The sequence below is a fragment of the Alosa pseudoharengus genome, unplaced genomic scaffold, assembly GCF_046254945.1.
Source record: "Alosa pseudoharengus isolate Yale_2024_CS ecotype anadromous, Long Island Sound unplaced genomic scaffold, YU_APseudo_1.1 YU_APseudo_1.1_scf_1, whole genome shotgun sequence".
In the NCBI taxonomy this organism is placed as follows: domain Eukaryota; kingdom Metazoa; phylum Chordata; class Actinopteri; order Clupeiformes; family Clupeidae; genus Alosa; species Alosa pseudoharengus.
Genome location: NW_027468564.1, coordinates 43117698 through 43134537, shown reverse-complemented (window position 1 = coordinate 43134537; position 16840 = coordinate 43117698). Strand labels below are relative to the sequence as shown.

Here is a 16840-nt window from a genome sequence, read left to right as displayed (position 1 = left end):
GTTAGGATTCAGTGGCAGCTACTTTGGAGCAGACGCTCTCCAAACTAGTTTTGATGGACACGTCAAGATGAAATGAAGAGATTAAAGTCGACATGATATGTCCACTTTATTCTCAAAATGTTGTGTTTATTGTTGACATGTCGATTTTAATAATCTTGTCATGGCAAAACATATTTTTTTCTTTATGTGTGGCCCTAATACATCCATTACAGTTTTTTCTGAATGCTTAAACACAACCGTGATTCTTATAGCACCATTTCTAAAACTATTATTACTTATAGCAAAACCACTCACTGAGTTCGCAAAACTAAAAGCACAAACACTGCTTTGCACTCAGTTTGCAATTTTGTAACACACACTTTGCACAACTGTAGGCACAATTCACTGCACAGCACTCTTTTTGCGGAACTGTAAACACAACTCATGCTTTACACTCAATTTCCAAATGTATACACATGTATGGCTATTATTTTCACTATTTTGCCAACTCTCTGGCACACTTTCTCATGTGAAAACTGTTTTAGATAATTACAGTTTTTTCTTGCTTAAGCCCATTTTTTGTAACTATGCCTTTTTTTGCAAAACTCTACACACAAATGGCAAAACCTCTCACCCAATCAGCAAAACATTGTAGTTCTCTTGCAAAAGCTAACACACCTTGCTTAACTCTTCACACCTTCGTAAAAATTGTGTTTTTGTATCTAACAGTAAACACAAGCCATCACAATAGTAAGCACACAATGTGCCAACAACACACTGATGGTATGAATACAGTTTTTTACAATTGTTTACACACATTTTCAAAACTCTGTGTCTATTTTTCAAAACTCCACACACAAAACCCACAATTGCTCACACAAAATGCAAAATGCCTCAAATCTCCAGCAAAATGACACACTACATTCAAAATGTCAAAAACACATGTTTAAATCAAACATTCGCCTCACATTACAAACACTTTTGTCATAATATGACATTTTGGATACATCATATACACACTGTTGCTCAAAACTTTACGCTCTTCTGTCTTTCATAGGCTTTATGTATTTCCATGCAAGAGTGAAAGTTACGATACAGAGAGAAGTTGAAATACACAGAATTATTGAAACCAAAAATAGTGATTTTTCGCAAATAATTTGCTGTTGCAAATACAGTATTTTACAGCAACAAGAACAAAGCAAAGCAAAATACGATGACCACCAGATGTACATGGAGTTCTGAAAAAGCTGATCTTGCCTAAGACAGAAATGACTGACTACTATCAAATTACTTTGCTTTTTCCAAAGAAAAGTGTGTGTGTGTGTGTGTTTATGTGTGTGGGCGGGGGGTGTGTGTGTATGTATTCATAGGTCTATAGAAAAAATTATTGAGCTAATGGTAACTTGGGGAGACACAAAAATATAGTAAAAAAGACAAGTTTTACTGTACATAAAGTCGACTTTTTGTAGAACATTCCTTTCAAAATATCTGCATTGGTTCTGAACATTTCAACCGTATTGGATTTCAATCCATACCTACATAGAGAGTACAGTATGTCTACTCATAGGCCTATACTAAGGCAATGATTGGATGGTGTTCAGTAAAGTAATGAGTGTTTACACATGTGAAGAGAGAGAGTGAAGCACTGGTTATTTAGTGTGGCATTTTGATGGGTTGTGTTTGAAAAATGAAATCAAGTTACTTCCTGTTCGATTTTTGTGTGTTAAGTAGAAAATTGTGTGTGGTGTTTTGCAAAATGTGTTTTAGTCAATTGAAAACTGAGTCAAACACTGAGAATTAGTGTATGGTTTTGCAGATTTGGTGTGGGGTTATGATGTTTGGAAGACATGTTTAGAAAATTGTGTGACAAGCAAAGATTTAGTGTGTAAGCATTTGAAAAAAACTGTAAAAAACACATCTGGCTTTTGCTTTCTCTGTGCACAAGGTAGACTATTTCAGTTTGAGGTCATACTTTTGTCATAGTTCTGTAAACATACAGGGATCCAAACTTCAAGTATTAGTGTTTATTTACACACATCAAAACAAACAAAAGTGTGTTTTTCCAAGTCAAAACACAAAATAGCATTTCACTGAAATCAGTCTACATCGGGTCGTCTCTCTCAAAAATTCTGTCTACATCACATGCAATGTCCTAGTCCAAGGCACCGGGAAAAATATATTCTGGAATGACGTATCCAGGCCTGACATGACAATATCCCCACATGTACACTGTTTTTTTGTCTGTAAAATGGCTATTTCTTTCTCTTCTCACTCTTCCTGCTCACTCCATTGTACCCATTGTACATTACCTGTGGCTTATTTATAGTGCTTAGGCTGATTGCAAAGTGAACTAATGATCTAAAACAGTTTTCACATGAGAAAGTGTGCCAGAGTTGGCAAAATAGTGTAAATAATAGCCATTGTGCCTACAGTTGTGCAAAGTGTGTGTTAGAAAATTGCAAACTGAGTGCAAAGCAGTGTTTGTGCTTTTAGTTTTGCGAACTTTGTGAGTGGTTTTGCTATAAGTATTAATAGTTTTAGAAATTGTGCTATAAGAATCACAGTTGTGTTTAAGCATTCAGAAAAAACTGTAGTTCACTTTGCAATCAGCCTCAGTACTATAAATAAGCCACAGGTAATGTACAATGGGTACAATTGAGGGAGCAGGAAGAGTGAGAAGAGTAAGAATTAGAGGAAGCTGAAGAGTAGGACGTGGAGATGAAGAAGTAAGATGAAGAGGAGGAGGACGTGGAGGTGAAGAAGTGAGAGGGAGAGGATGACAAGGACAAGGAGGTGAAGTTAGAGGAAGAGGACAATGAGGAGCAAGAGGAGGACGAGGAGGGGGAAGAGGAAGGGTAAAAAGAGAAAGAAATAGCCCTTTTACAGGCAAAACAATCAGTCTACATGTGGGGATATTGTCATGTCAGGCCTGGATACGTCATTCTAGAATATATTTTCCCCGGTGCCTTGGACTAGGACATTGCATGTGATGTAGACGAAATTTTGAGAGAGAGCACACAATGTAGACTGATTTGTTTTGTCTTAGTGAAACTGCTATATTGTGTTCCCCCTCCTCGTCCTCCTCTTGCTCCTCCTTGTCCTCTTCCTCTAACTTCACCTCCTTGTCCTTGTCATCCTCTCCCTCACTTCTTCACCTCTGCATCCTCTTCCTCCTCTTCTTCCTCCTACTTCTTCACCTCCACGTCCTATTCTTCGGCCTCCTCTAATTCTTACTCTTCCCACTCTTCCTGCTCCCTCCAGTGGCTTATTTATAGTGCTTAGGCTGCTTAGTCTAATTATTTAAAACAGTTTTCACATGAGAAAGTGTGAGAGTTGGCAAAATAATGTAAATAGTGTAAATAATCTGTATAGATTTGCTAGGAGTGTTTTGACCATTTGGAAATTGAGTGTAAAGCAGTAAGTTGTGTTTACAGTTCCACAAAAAGAGTGCTGTGCAGTGGATTGTGCCTCCAGTTGTGCAAAGTGTGTGTTACAAAATTGGAAACTGAGCTCTCCATTGTGTTCAACCCAGCATGCATCACATAAAGTCAGATCTGTCTCTGGATCTGCACAGATCTGCATGAAGATATGGATTATTCCTACCGCTGAAATCAAGAAGACGCCTATGTAGTCACAAAGCCAGAACTGAGAGACTCAGGAGAAGTTTTTATCCCCAGGCCATCCGAACTCTGAACTCACACTATACTGACTTTGCACACATTCACTCCTCAGCACTCTCAAACATTTCCCAACTCTGAACTCACACTATACTGACTTTGCACTCATTCACTACTCAGCACTCATGACCCCCCCCCCCACACACACACACACACACACACCCACACACACACCTACAAGACTTTTAGCACTTTTACATCCCTCTCCCTATGCTACAGACCTTTTATTTATTTTCTTATTTCATCACACATCAAAACACACACACACACACACACACACACACACACACACACACACACAAACACATATCTGACTTTCTCCAACTTTTGCACATCTCTATAGAACTTTTATTTATTATTTTTGATTTCTCCTCCATCTACCCATGTCCTTGATTGCCTAGCCTTTCTGCCCCCCCCACCCCCATCCCCAACACACACACTTACATCATCACTGTCATCACCTCACATACATACAGCACACTGCTTGCTACAGTAAGCCTCCTCTACATACTTGCTGCACACTGCCCCCCCCCCCTACATACACAGCACATTGTCTTCAGGATCTTCTCCAACACACATCCTCTACATACTTACAGCACACTGCCCCCACCTACCCACACACACACTACACACACACACACACAGTCACTGCTCCACTCCCCTCCCGCCCACACACACATCTTCACTGTCATCACTCACATACATCATACATACAGTACTCTGCTTGCAATAGTAAGTCCCTTCACCATACTTGCAGTACACTGCCCCCCCCTACATACACAGCACATTATTTCATCAGGAAGCTTCTCCAACACACATCCCCAACATACTTACAGCACACTGCCCCCCACCCCCAATACACAGCACATTGTCTCATGAGGAAGCTTCTCCAACACACATATTGCACACTGCCCTCTCCCCACATACACAGCACACTATCCCATCTCCCCTGTCATCCCCCCAACACACACACCAAGACCCCTGGCAGTTGGGTTAGCCCCTTGAGCCGTGGATCTGCCCAAGGTTTCTTCCTTGGTAAGGGAGTTTTTCCTTGCCCCTGTTGCTCTTGGGTGCTCCTTGTTGGTGCCTGCCCCCCCCCCCCCCAATCCCAATCCTCCCCCACCTTTCTTATGCAGCCCTTGCCACTTAATCTACTAAACCCCTCTTCTACTGCACCCCCCCATTAATGCACAAATAGGCTGACACCAGACATAATTTCACTGCATTTCTTACTTCCAGTAACTATATGCATGTGACAATAAAACTTACTTGTATCCTTGTATCCTTGAAGACGAACATGCATGATGTCTTCACAACACACCACATGACTGGGTCAACGTATTCATAAAACAGCACATGATATGATCAATGTATTCACATGTCGACGTTTTGCCGCAGGTGTGGGACATGTGTAGACAACTGTCATATGCAATATTGGCGTTACAAACTACCATGCATTTTTATGGAGGATTAATGTCTCCTCAGTAGAAAGTCTCTGTTGTTTCCTGTGTTTTACTGTAAATTTGTATATTTTACACAATGTTGTAAAATGGTTTCTGTCAACAAATTGCAGTTCAGTTAAATAAATCTTGTTTTACATGAGAAATATGTTGCACACACGTTAATAATGATTCGCGAAAACTGCAATCATGAACTGAAACGCTAAATGTAAAACTATGTTGCAGATTTCAAAGGATTCCCTCCCTTCAGAAGAAAAGTGCGGGAAAATAACAAAAGGTGGTGTAAACTAGTGGTCTGTGGGTGGTGCTAACCTTTCACTGACTGCCCCCGATACAAAATGACCAACCGTGTCAGAGTATTTGGTTTCGGGGGGAAATTATACAGCCATTCTGGTCGTGAGTGTGTGAAGTGACGCAGTCCTCTATTTGCATATAACCTGGAATATATACCAGATAACTTCATGAGGAGTCAGATTAACAAACTAACGCTTGCGACATCAATATGCCCGATCCAGCCAAGCCTGCGCCTAAGAAGGGCTCCAAAAAAGCCGTGACCAAGACTGCCGGCAAAGGAGGGAAGAAACGCAGAAAGTCCAGGAAGGAGAGCTATGCCATCTACGTGTACAAAGTCTTGAAGCAGGTCCACCCTGACACTGGTATCTCTTCCAAGGCAATGGGTATCATGAACTCCTTCGTGAACGACATCTTCGAGCGCATTGCTGGAGAGGCTTCCCGCTTGGCTCACTACAACAAGCGCTCCACCATCTCTTCCAGGGAGATCCAGACTGCAGTGCGCCTGCTTCTGCCCGGTGAGCTGGCCAAGCACGCCGTGTCCGAGGGAACAAAGGCCGTCACAAAATACACCAGCTCCAAGTAAAGTGTTAATGTAACGTTCTTTAACACAAAGGCTCTTTTAAGAGCCACCCACATTCTTTTGAAAAGTAATTCCAATAATCCTACTTATCCGTAAGGACTTTATACTGCTAATCAATTTATCAAAGACTTTGAAATATAATTAAAATACATATTTTAAGGATCTAAAATCTGCTCAATACTGTTAGCCCTATTTGGTTTGCTGTGAACATGGGTACGGTCATGGGTCAGTGAAAGGTTAGCACCACCCACAGACCACTAGTTTACACCACCTTTTGTTATTTCCCCGCACTTTTCTGAAGGAAGGGAATCATTTGAAATCTGCAACAGTTTTACATTTACCGTTTCAGTTCATGATTGCAGTTTTCTCGAATCATTATTAACGTGTGTGCAACATATTTCTCATGTAAAACAATATTTATTTAACTGAACTGCAATTTGTTGACAGAAACCATTTCACAACATTGTGTAAAAGATACAAATTTAGGCTACAGTAAAACACGTAGCCTACTGCAAATAATTGTATGTAAGCTTGAAGGTAAACGTTCTCCATTATCATCCGGTTAAGCTTCAGAATCAGAATGCAGATTCAGGAATTTGGTTTCACTTTGACAAATTGCCTTACAGGGTTGATGACCGTTCTTTTTCAGTGGTTGATTTTACGTGTTTTGGAGTGAAATAATGATATCACAGCGTAATCCTTCATTTATATTTATATTTTACTATATTAGCACGGTTTAGCACAATCAATCACTCACTGAACTCAAATCAAGATTAAGTAGGCCTGTAACTATCAATTAATTGATACTGACTAATTTGCTTGCTATCAAGCCTGAGAAGGTAGCCTAAGAAGACTACATGAGGTTGCATTTACTGATTTTTATTGGTTAGTTTATCTATAGACAGAGGCGATTTGTGACCTCTAGGCCTATGAAACTCGTTACGTCATAATGGTGATTTCACAATAGCGCAGCTGTCATCCTCCGCCAAAATACTGCTTTGCTTCACTTGTTGCAACATCTCAGTTAGATATACACGCTTGTTTTCCCGTTTCGATTATATTCGAATATATATATCTTTTACATCATAATTTTCCTAATTTGATACCATATTATATTTTAAGTTCAGGACGTTTAACTGAAATGTAGCTCCAGTCAGTGAATTGGACATTTTCAGTTCAATGGATTCCCAAAGCCTTAAAGAGGAGTTGGATAGACTCCATGCCCAAAACCAGGAGATGAAACGCATAATGCAGCAACTCCTGAGGGAAAACCTGGAGCGCATGCAGTACACCGGCTCCAGGACCTGCTTCCCAGCATGTGTGAGTTCCCTATAAAATCTAGTAGTAGTACAATATAGCCTAAGCTACTACGGGTATGTAAATTTAATAGCCCATATTCCCTGGGGCCAATACGAATACAGCTTTGGCTCAATCTGGCTGTTAATCAATTATAGAAATCATACCATGGGCTACTTAAAGTAACTTTCATGTTAGGTTCATATAGGCCTACAGAACTGTGTGCGTTGTGTGTGTGTGTGTGGGTGTGGGGGGGGTGGGGGGGGGGTGGTGTTTGTGGTGTTGGGTGCAGGTGGTGGCCATGTTTGACATGTTTCCTCCTCCCTGTTTACAGTGTCATCATCAGCTGTTTCACCCGCATCTCCATCCTCATCTTGTGCCTGTGATACTGCCAGACCACAATCCCACAATGCTCTGCGGCTCTCTCCAGCCGCTCAGAGCCGGTGTAGCGTCTGTTCAGCATGAGCTGTTGCCCCCTATCACCCCGGCACGCGCCCAGCAGCAGCAGTCCTGTGGCTCATTCCCCTCCTTGCCTGCGCTTGCCCAGGGCCAGGACCCGGTCCAGCTGTTGCTAGGTGACAGACGGCTCTCTGCAATTCCACAAGGAGGTGCTCCGCATTCCCTAAGCAGGAAGAATTTGACTGACCTTGATCGCGCTCACCCACTGATGCCACTGCATCACAGCAGAGCCCCGAGTGGCGTTGCCAATGGCAGCATGGCACCTGCTCCACCTGTCATCACCAAGGCAACGGGCAAAAGTCATAACAACGAGCCGAAGAAGATCAAGGCCAGGCGCTGTATTAAAACTGTTCAAGATGTTGGCCTGAAAACCAGCAGTCAACAGGACAACATTAACAGTGGCCAAAACCATGACGGTTGTCAACCCCAGCAGGAGCAGGATATGGGGTGTGTGCTGGAACCCCTAAACGTTCACCAGATCCCTGAGAACCTCCGACTGGAGGCCCTGCGTGTTGCTGAGGAGATCAGACTCACCAGTCTCTGCTGTAATAGTGTCCTCAGTGGCAATGCCAGCGCTTCAGACCGTGCAGGCAGTTCTACGAGCAGCCTCAGCTCTGTGGACCTCAGGACCCCGTCCGCACTGCGCGCTCTGCCCTTCCTCAACACCCCCACTCCACCCACTGCCCCTGCTGTCCCCTCCCCCCCAGAGACAGCCAAACCCCAGGCAACCAATCAGAGACGGTTCGTCAGTAGACTACCCCGCCTCAAGAAGACAGCTTCACTTAGTGTGGCCACTGCTGTGACAGGTGAGCAGTGAAGTCAGTACAGTTAGATACATATCCCTAACCTTCCTACACACATACACTCACTGACACACACTGTGTCTGATATAGATTTAGTTGCAACACAGGAAAAGGATCTACAAATCAAACTTAATAACACATGAGTGTAGCCAAGGAGCACATGCAGACCATCTCATACAGTCGTGACAACTTAACATTCCTCAAACATCAGTCCATAGCATAATTTGCCATGGCAGTGTAGAGAGACAAACAGTTTTGACCTTTGACCTCCCAGAGCAAAAGTCCATGGAATGTCTGGCAGAGAAGGAGGAAGTGAGGGAGTGTAAGAAAGTGAAGAAGAGAGTGATAGTGGAGAAGCGAACAAGCAACACCCAGCAGATCAGGGAGCTCCCAGAGCTGGCCAAAATGCCTGTGTCCTGTCCCGAGGAGGCCATCCTGCAGGCCTTCAGGCTGCTCAGAGAAGATGACTGGTGGGAGTATAGCTAAAATAGGCTAGGCTAACACATTAAATCTATACAAATTATAGGCTATTAGCTATGATAGTTTACGTTAACATATTTACTTGAGACAAATGATTTCTGTGCAAAGAATGTCTTATTTTTAAGACAGCCTAGTATATCCAAGTATATGCTCCTCTGAGTTGTGTGTGTGTGTGTGTGTTGTTTCTGCAGGGAGCAGAAGATTGAGGCCCTGATCTCCATCAGGTCTCTGTCTCAGCACCACGCTGAGGTGCTGCTGCCCAGGCTGCATGATGTGTGTCTGGCCGTCTACCACGAGGTCAGAGGCTCTCTGCTGGAAAACAAGCTGGAGCTCATGTTGCATTTGTTCTTTTTCAGACCTTGAGAATATGTATTCAAATGACTTAGTTTTACAGCACACTTTCAGTACTCGTCTTGGTGCCACTACAATGTATAATCATGTTGGGCCTGGACTCAATTTTGTAGACAGTATTAGAACACCGTTGTAACAAACTTTCTCTGTGTTCTATGTATTTTCAAGACAGCTTGTAACATTTTATAATTCTACCTTTCTTAACACACCCAGGTGAAGAACCTGCGCTCAATGGTGTCCCGCGCTGCCATGGTGACGCTGGCCCACCTGCACGCTCACCTGGGGCGAGGCATGGACACGGAGGCCGAGGGCACAGCCCAAACACTGCTGCCTAAAGCTGGAGAGGCCAGCGGCTTCATCAGGGAGGACATGGAGCTGGCACTGGGGTACATGGTGCTCAACGTTACCCCCTCTCGCAGCATGAACGCCCTCATCAACACAGGGCTCAGGTGAGGGGGGGAGAGAACCCTGATGAGCCTTTACTTCAGACATTCTGAAGTTTATTGGTTCTCTGTGGTACTGATGATACTAATGGTTCCTCTAGTCCACAACAACTGTTACCTGGTTCTCTGTTTCACCTGGTTTCTCACCTGTCTCTCCTGGCTCTGTGGTTCTTTGTCTCCTCTGGTTCTCTGGCTTACTCATTCTCTGTCTCTGTGTTTCTCTTGGTGTGTCTCAATGGTTCTCTACAGGCACCGTAATGCGGCCGTGAGGAAGACCACTGCACAGTTCCTGGAGAGACTGGCAGAGATCATGGGGGCATCCCGCGTCCTGTCAGGGAAAAAGGACCTGACTGACCGCTTCATTCACTCCATCAGCTACCTGGCGCTCGACAGTGCACAGGAAGTCAGGTGGGAGCACTACTTCTAGCAGAGACTTTCTAATGAGGAGACACAGCACTCAAAAAATACTCCATAGAAATGCATGGTGTTAGTTTGTAACGCCAAAATGGCTGTTATCTACACATATCCCACCCCATTTCCGCGGCAAAACGTTGACATGTGAATACATTGGCACGATGTCTTCACAACACACCACATGATTAGCTCAATCATGTGTTGGGATCTCGCCGCTGGAGCAAGGTTGTTGTCGTGAAGCCTTGCGCACGCCCATTTCTGTCTTACAATAAAAGGCCGCTAAGTGGAGGGACTAGCCTAAAAGGACTTTGCTTCTAGTTTCTAAATAACCACTCAGCTAACCGAACCAAACCATCAACTTATTACGTGGTATCCAAAAGCCATGTCATGTCATATATCAATACTACATAGAATTAATAAAGTAATTCAAAATTTGATGACAGAGAAGTTTGGAGTATATTAATTGACTCTCCCTAAACGTTCTCTGCAATAACTGATGTCTGGCTTAGCCACTTCAAGTGTGTTCAGCTAATGTGCCAAGCGTGTCAAGTGTGATGTCAGTCAAATAATTGTACTCCACTGTCTTAAATAGAGAGTGTGTGTCTCATGCCCTCTTATGAAATGAAAACAGGCATGCAGTTCTGCCTATGAAAAGTCATTGTGGCATCAAACATATTTTGAATGTTAATTTAACGTTAATTTAATCACAATTATTGTTTTAATGCTGTCATTATTGGCGTTCATGTATTGTTTGTGTCTAAAACAGGACCCATGCCCGTAACACACTGGCATTCTTGGCTTCCCATCCTGACCTTATCAAGATGGTGGACAGTTTCGCCCCTCAGAGAGATCAAGGCACTGTCAGGGACATCATCAAGAAATGCCAAAAAAAGTGGGTGCAAACCATTGGAGGACACCATTAACACATAGCATTTATCTATCATTGTCAAAAATTGGCCAATATATCTACTTATTATCATTTAACCTCAAAGAATCCAGAGGGAAATGTCTTAGTAATGTGTCATTTTGCCCCCCCCCCCCTCCCCCTGCAGAAATATCCATTGAAGTGAACAAATACTGGTCTATACACAACCCTGAACATTTTGAAAAATGTGCTTTTCAATCACCTTGTTGTGATCAAAAAAGTGAGAATGCGTCTTAAGCAATACACCATCCCTACATAGTCGCTGATCCAAATTTAGAAGGACTTCTGGCATCAACAAAGGATCATCTAGACCAGCAGAAGCCCACCAGCAGCATTCCAGCAAGACCAAGCTCCTTCTCCCATTCCAGTTTGCTCTCATTCACTCTCTAGCAGCTCTACAGCCCCCAACCAGCTACAGCATTCAAACATCTATTTTCACATAGGCCTAATTTGTATTTTGTTTCTTTTTCATATCTTTCAGTTTCCTTTTTCTGAAACAAGTTGAAAATAAAGGGGGGAAAGATCAGTGCCTTTTTCTGACTCATTTGGCTCAACATCGCTAATAATAAACTTTTCCACTGGTGTGCTGTTGTGCACATGTAGCCTAGCATTGCAGTCTTACAAAACTTTTAGTATGATACATTTTTTGCTGCAGAGCCCGTCAAAGAGTTGTTTGTGAATTAAGTGCTTGGTTATCCTCATTTGATGTCACCTTAATCATCTAAAACTGATAAAAAGGTCATACCTTTACCTGTGACAACAATGTTACATGGTGCAATAGCAAACTTTCTTGGCACACATCGGCAATGTCAGCAATGGCATTATCCGAATTCTAAGTCAGTGTAACACCAAAATTATTTTGAAATGTTATATTTAGTGGTGGATTATGAGCCACTGGGGCCATGGGCACAAACACAAAAATGCCCCCACAATTAAGCTAAGGGGTCCAAGAGCATGCTCCCCCTGACTACTACTACTACTACTACTACTACTACTACTACTACTACTACTACTACTACTACTACTACTACTACTACACTACTACTACTACTACTACTACTACTACTAATAATAATAATAATAATAAACGTAAATTACAATTTTTGTGGAAAGAAAAGAATAGGATGGAGTAGGAACTTCACGCAGAGACTTGGGCTTCAGTAATCCATTCTAAAAAGTGATGTGTTAAAATGATGCTCAGAGACACACACTATATAAAAAAGACATCTTTCTTTGTGTGTGATGTGGGTGACAGACCTGCTCTAGCTGGGGCATAGGATGTGTGTGTGTGTGTGTGTGTGTGTGTGTGTGCTCATCACCGTTGAAATTGAATTATAAGTGATGCCTTTACAGCTCTGCGAAGGTGCAACAATGAGTTGGTGTGTGAGGAGATTGTCTGATGATTTGTGCGTGTCAGGCCCTTACAGAAATTTCAGGTTTCTGGCGACGTTGCCGCAGGTCATATTTTCACATGAAAATTAGGTTTCTGGCAAACAGTTGCGGTTAACTTTTGGTAATGTTGCAGCAAATTTGCAGCAATGTCATTATGCAAATTAGGTTTGTCACCAGAAGTTCACTGGAAGTTTGCCATTATTGGCGAAGTGTGATGTCAAATCACTGGCGAACACATTTGCCACTAGTGCCAAACTTGCTGGAAGTTTGCCTCTAGCGGCCAACACTGGCAAACTTCTGGCGATATTTTCTAGTGAACTCATTTGTCTCCCACAAAGTTCACCCACAAGTTTGCTGCAAATCTGCCGCAAACATTTAATTTTTGTAAGGGGGTGTCTTATGGGTCTAAGCATGAGATTCCCCAGGCAAAATGAGGAAATGATGTCTAGTGGTACTTGAACAGCATAGACATTTAGCACTGCATATTTATTTGTGTTGTGTTCCTCTTAATAATAAGGTGATTAGTGGTAAGTCTGGAGAAAAACAAATTTTAAATGTGTTCATTATTCTGCTACTGTGTGATTGTAAGATAGAAGTTGATGAGTTAGAATGAAGAGTATATCCTTCTATTGTAAACATGTGCGAAGGCAGTCTGAGCCTCTGTGATGAAACATTGAGCCGGGTCTGGCAAAGAAGAATGGGTTGTCCTTCTGTATGCCGCACTTCTCTCTTGTGTTGACAAGCCAATCTAATAAGCAGACCATCTTTGGGGTCAGGAGTATGGACACTTTGCGTCCACGTTTGCCCCTTGTCTTGATTCTAGAAAAATGCCAACAGAGCTGTTTTTCCGTTTCACTTAATGCCCAGTCTGTGTCTTTGTGTGGTTCGGATGTATTTTTTGACATGAAGGCTGACAAAGGCATAGAAGACACATCACCCTCTCTTCTCCTGTTGAAAAGTAGAAAAACACTTTCCAAACATGTCCGGGCTAAACATGACCATCTTAAAATCTGAAGGGTCTTCTGAGAGAAGTTTGTGATACTCATCATTCTTGGAGTCCAAGTACAAATGAAGTTTTTGGATATCCTCCGTAAATGGAAGGGTCATCGGAGTTTCATTTGGCCTCGTTCTGACTGCAGTCGAGGATATATAGTCAGACCATCTGGTTTCATGTACCTTCTGGAAATCCACAGCTTAGTCAACCATCTCATCATTTCCACTCATTCAGGCGTTGCTTTCCATAAGTTTCGCAACCTTTTTAAGACTGTGGCCAAGCTTCAGTGCAAGGCCATTGACTTTGTAAGTTTGTCTCAATTTTGTATCCACAAATCTTCTTTACTGCCTTCACCACTGTCTAGTACTTTTTTGCATGGATGAGGTCCTTAATTTCTTTAACTGCAGTCATCTTCCGTGCGGTAATCAGTAGTCACCCGAGCTCACGCATCTTCTGCCTGATGTTCTCGTATCTTTTGGGGTATGAACCATTCTTGTTCATCTGTTGTTGTCCTAATTGCAAAATAGATTCATTATAATTTTTTACGGTGTGTGTTATTTCATCCTGTGACAGTACTTCGCACTGTCCAAAGTTTTTCACTAATGTGGGAAGGTATGGGCTCCCTGAGAACACACATTTTCTGTACCCGTTTCTTGCCAGGGGTTGTGCATGAACTTTTGGGTTTCATTGGACATGTTTTGTGATGTCGCCTTAAAACTTTTCTCAGAAAGAGTCCATGGCAAAACACCAATGACGTCTGATGAAGGGCTTGAGCTGGCTTGAAACGTCACGGTAATAAAAACATAACTATTGGGAGCATATACTGGTGTTGCAGACTTTTTCCTCTCTTTCTCCATGGCAAAACAAACAATGCAAAAAATCAGAGCGTTCTGCTTTCGTCATTGGTCTTTTTCGGGGAACTAGTTCACCCCTGCCTGTCCTGATCACCTCTGCATTGTGTCTGTAATTGCCCTAATTTCTGATAGACTGCAAAGAAACCCTCCTCTCTTTGGTTCCCATCGGGTGCACTAAAGCAGACGCTACCTCCCGTTCATTTGCATGAAAACACACACACACACACATGCTCGCACACACCCACACACATACTCGCTGTAGCGAATGGAGAGAGCTGTGACCCCACCCGGTCTTAAACCCGGGTCTCCAGGGTACTAACCCTGCAGCTTGACCACAACGCCAAAGAGCCAGGCCCGTTGGTATGCATTGTTATGGTATGCATTGTTATTGTTAGCTACATTAGCCTCTTTAGAAAACCAGATCGAGGTTTTCTAAAGGTTGGTGTCGTGAAGCCTTGCGCACGTGCATTTCTGCCGAAATAGATGCCCGATAAGTGCCCAAAAAGTGTTGCAATATGGCTGTCAATGGAGGGACTTGCCTAAAAGGACTTTGGGTGTACCCTCAAGAGCTCCGAGTTAAATGGGGCGTGCCTCTGTGAAATGCCGCAAGAAAGCTGCGTAATTACACTTTCCAACTCGGTAGGGGGACTTACGAGACAAATGGATAGACCCATAACCCCATGCATTTCTGTGGAGGATTTTTTGAGTGTTTGAGTGTCTCCTCATGAGAAAAAGTCTCTGCATACATGCTACAAATTCCTGTAGTCCTTCAGTATTTACTCTGTATGGATCCAGCACAATTTTATTTAAAGGAACCATATGTAAGATTGTGGCCAAAACTGTTACTGCAATCACTTTCAAATTACTGTAGAGAGGTGTATCCCCTCCCCCTCCCCCCTGACTCGAGGTTGCCAACCCGGATGCCGAAACACTACTGACTTCGTGATTAGTAGATAGGTGGAGGGTGGCGCATCAGGCCAAAACACAGAATGACATGACAAAACACAACATCAACATCAGTTGAGGGCTGCAACTTCACTTTTTAAATGACAATATCCTGGCCGGACTACTGTTGTCAGTGATATAAGTATTTGAAATGAACATGATTTCTTAATGTCTAGGGACATATAGGGCCATTTTATGATTAATTGAAATACATTTCTTACATACGGTTCCTTTAACATTTTGTTGGTATTTCAACACCCTCAAATATGCATAATAGCTGCTCTACCTGACAGTGTATAGGTAAATTCCCTGTATAGGCCCTTCAGTACAGTAATTCACCACCATCTTGAGCGAGAGACTACAGATTGAGAAAATATTTGAAAAATATTATCTAATAGACTCTAGACCATCTAAGAGTGAGATAAGTGGAAGAGGAGTCTTCAGAAACTCTAACTTAGAAACAACATGAGAGTGAAAGTGGGTAAAGTGTAAAGACTGCAGGACAACAGGAACTTCTTGGGCTAGGTTTGAAAAAACTGTAGCATGTACATGTATGTGTGTGAATGTGTGTGTGCGAGCATGTGTGCGTGTGTGTCTATTGTTGTGTCTTTCTTTACATCTGTGTGTTTCATGTGTCTTTGGGTCAATTTGACCCAAACATCTTTTGAAGGTTGCAAATGTGTAGGGGTATGTTGGCATGTCTACCAAATTGTTAAGGCCATTATCAGGCAGAAAAAACATTCTTGTACAGTTTTTTTTTTCTTATAGAAACAAATAAAAAGGGTCAATAACTCGGAGACCACACAAGGATTAAGTATGTCTGTCCTGTGTCGAATTGTGATAGAAAATAAAAAACAAAAACAAAAAAAACAGTTGTGCAAAGTAACAATGTCGGTCCAACTTTGATTCATTGTGTGGTGGGGTGGGGTGAAGCTCAGATGTGGGCGTTTTTTCGGTGACGTATTTTCGCCTAAATGCCCGCGCACACTCCATTCATCAAACGGAGGGAGAGTGAAGGGGCAGTGCTTAGTAGTTTTCAACAAGGTCCTCTCTGTGGGAAGTAGTATGAGTTGCGAGCCTTAGCTGCTTCACATTCGTGCAACTCTCAGTCGCAAGAAGTTTGAAAGATGTCCGGCAGAGGCAAAGGAGGCAAAGGTCTTGGGAAAGGAGGCGCAAAGCGCCACCGCAAAGTTCTTCGTGATAACATCCAGGGAATCACCAAGCCTGCAATCAGGCGTTTGGCTCGCCGTGGTGGTGTGAAGCGTATTTCTGGGCTCATCTACGAGGAGACCCGTGGTGTGCTGAAGGTTTTCCTGGAGAACGTGATTCGTGATGCCGTCACCTACACCGAGCACGCCAAGAGAAAGACCGTGACCGCCATGGATGTCGTCTATGCTCTGAAACGCCAGGGTCGTACACTGTACGGTTTTGGTGGTTAAAGATCAGCTTTGTCCCTCGATTTATACACAAAGGCTCTTTTAAGAGCCACCCAGT

At 42.8% G+C, this 16840-nt stretch overlaps 2 protein-coding genes and 1 long non-coding RNA gene across 3 annotated transcripts; all 3 read left to right on the top strand.

Annotated features, from left to right (window-relative positions):
- Positions 1 to 5618: 5618 nt before the first annotated feature.
- Positions 5619 to 5993, top strand: LOC143099043 (histone H2B-like). The gene has a single exon (XM_076262202.1). The coding sequence runs from the start codon at positions 5619 to 5621 to the stop codon at positions 5991 to 5993; it is 375 nt and encodes a 124-aa protein (XP_076118317.1).
- Positions 5994 to 8442: 2449 nt separating this feature from the next.
- Positions 8443 to 9681, top strand: LOC143142956 (uncharacterized). Its single transcript, XR_012981407.1, has 3 exons — positions 8443 to 8551; positions 9220 to 9325; positions 9593 to 9681. It is a non-coding gene; the product is annotated as an uncharacterized LOC143142956 (long non-coding RNA).
- A 6773-nt stretch (positions 9682 to 16454) lies between these two features.
- LOC143142800 (histone H4) lies at positions 16455 to 16831 on the top strand. Its single transcript, XM_076303808.1, has one exon. It carries the CDS (start codon positions 16474 to 16476, stop codon positions 16783 to 16785), a length of 312 nt encoding a protein of 103 aa, XP_076159923.1. The 5' UTR covers positions 16455 to 16473; the 3' UTR covers positions 16786 to 16831.
- Positions 16832 to 16840: the final 9 nt, after the last annotated feature.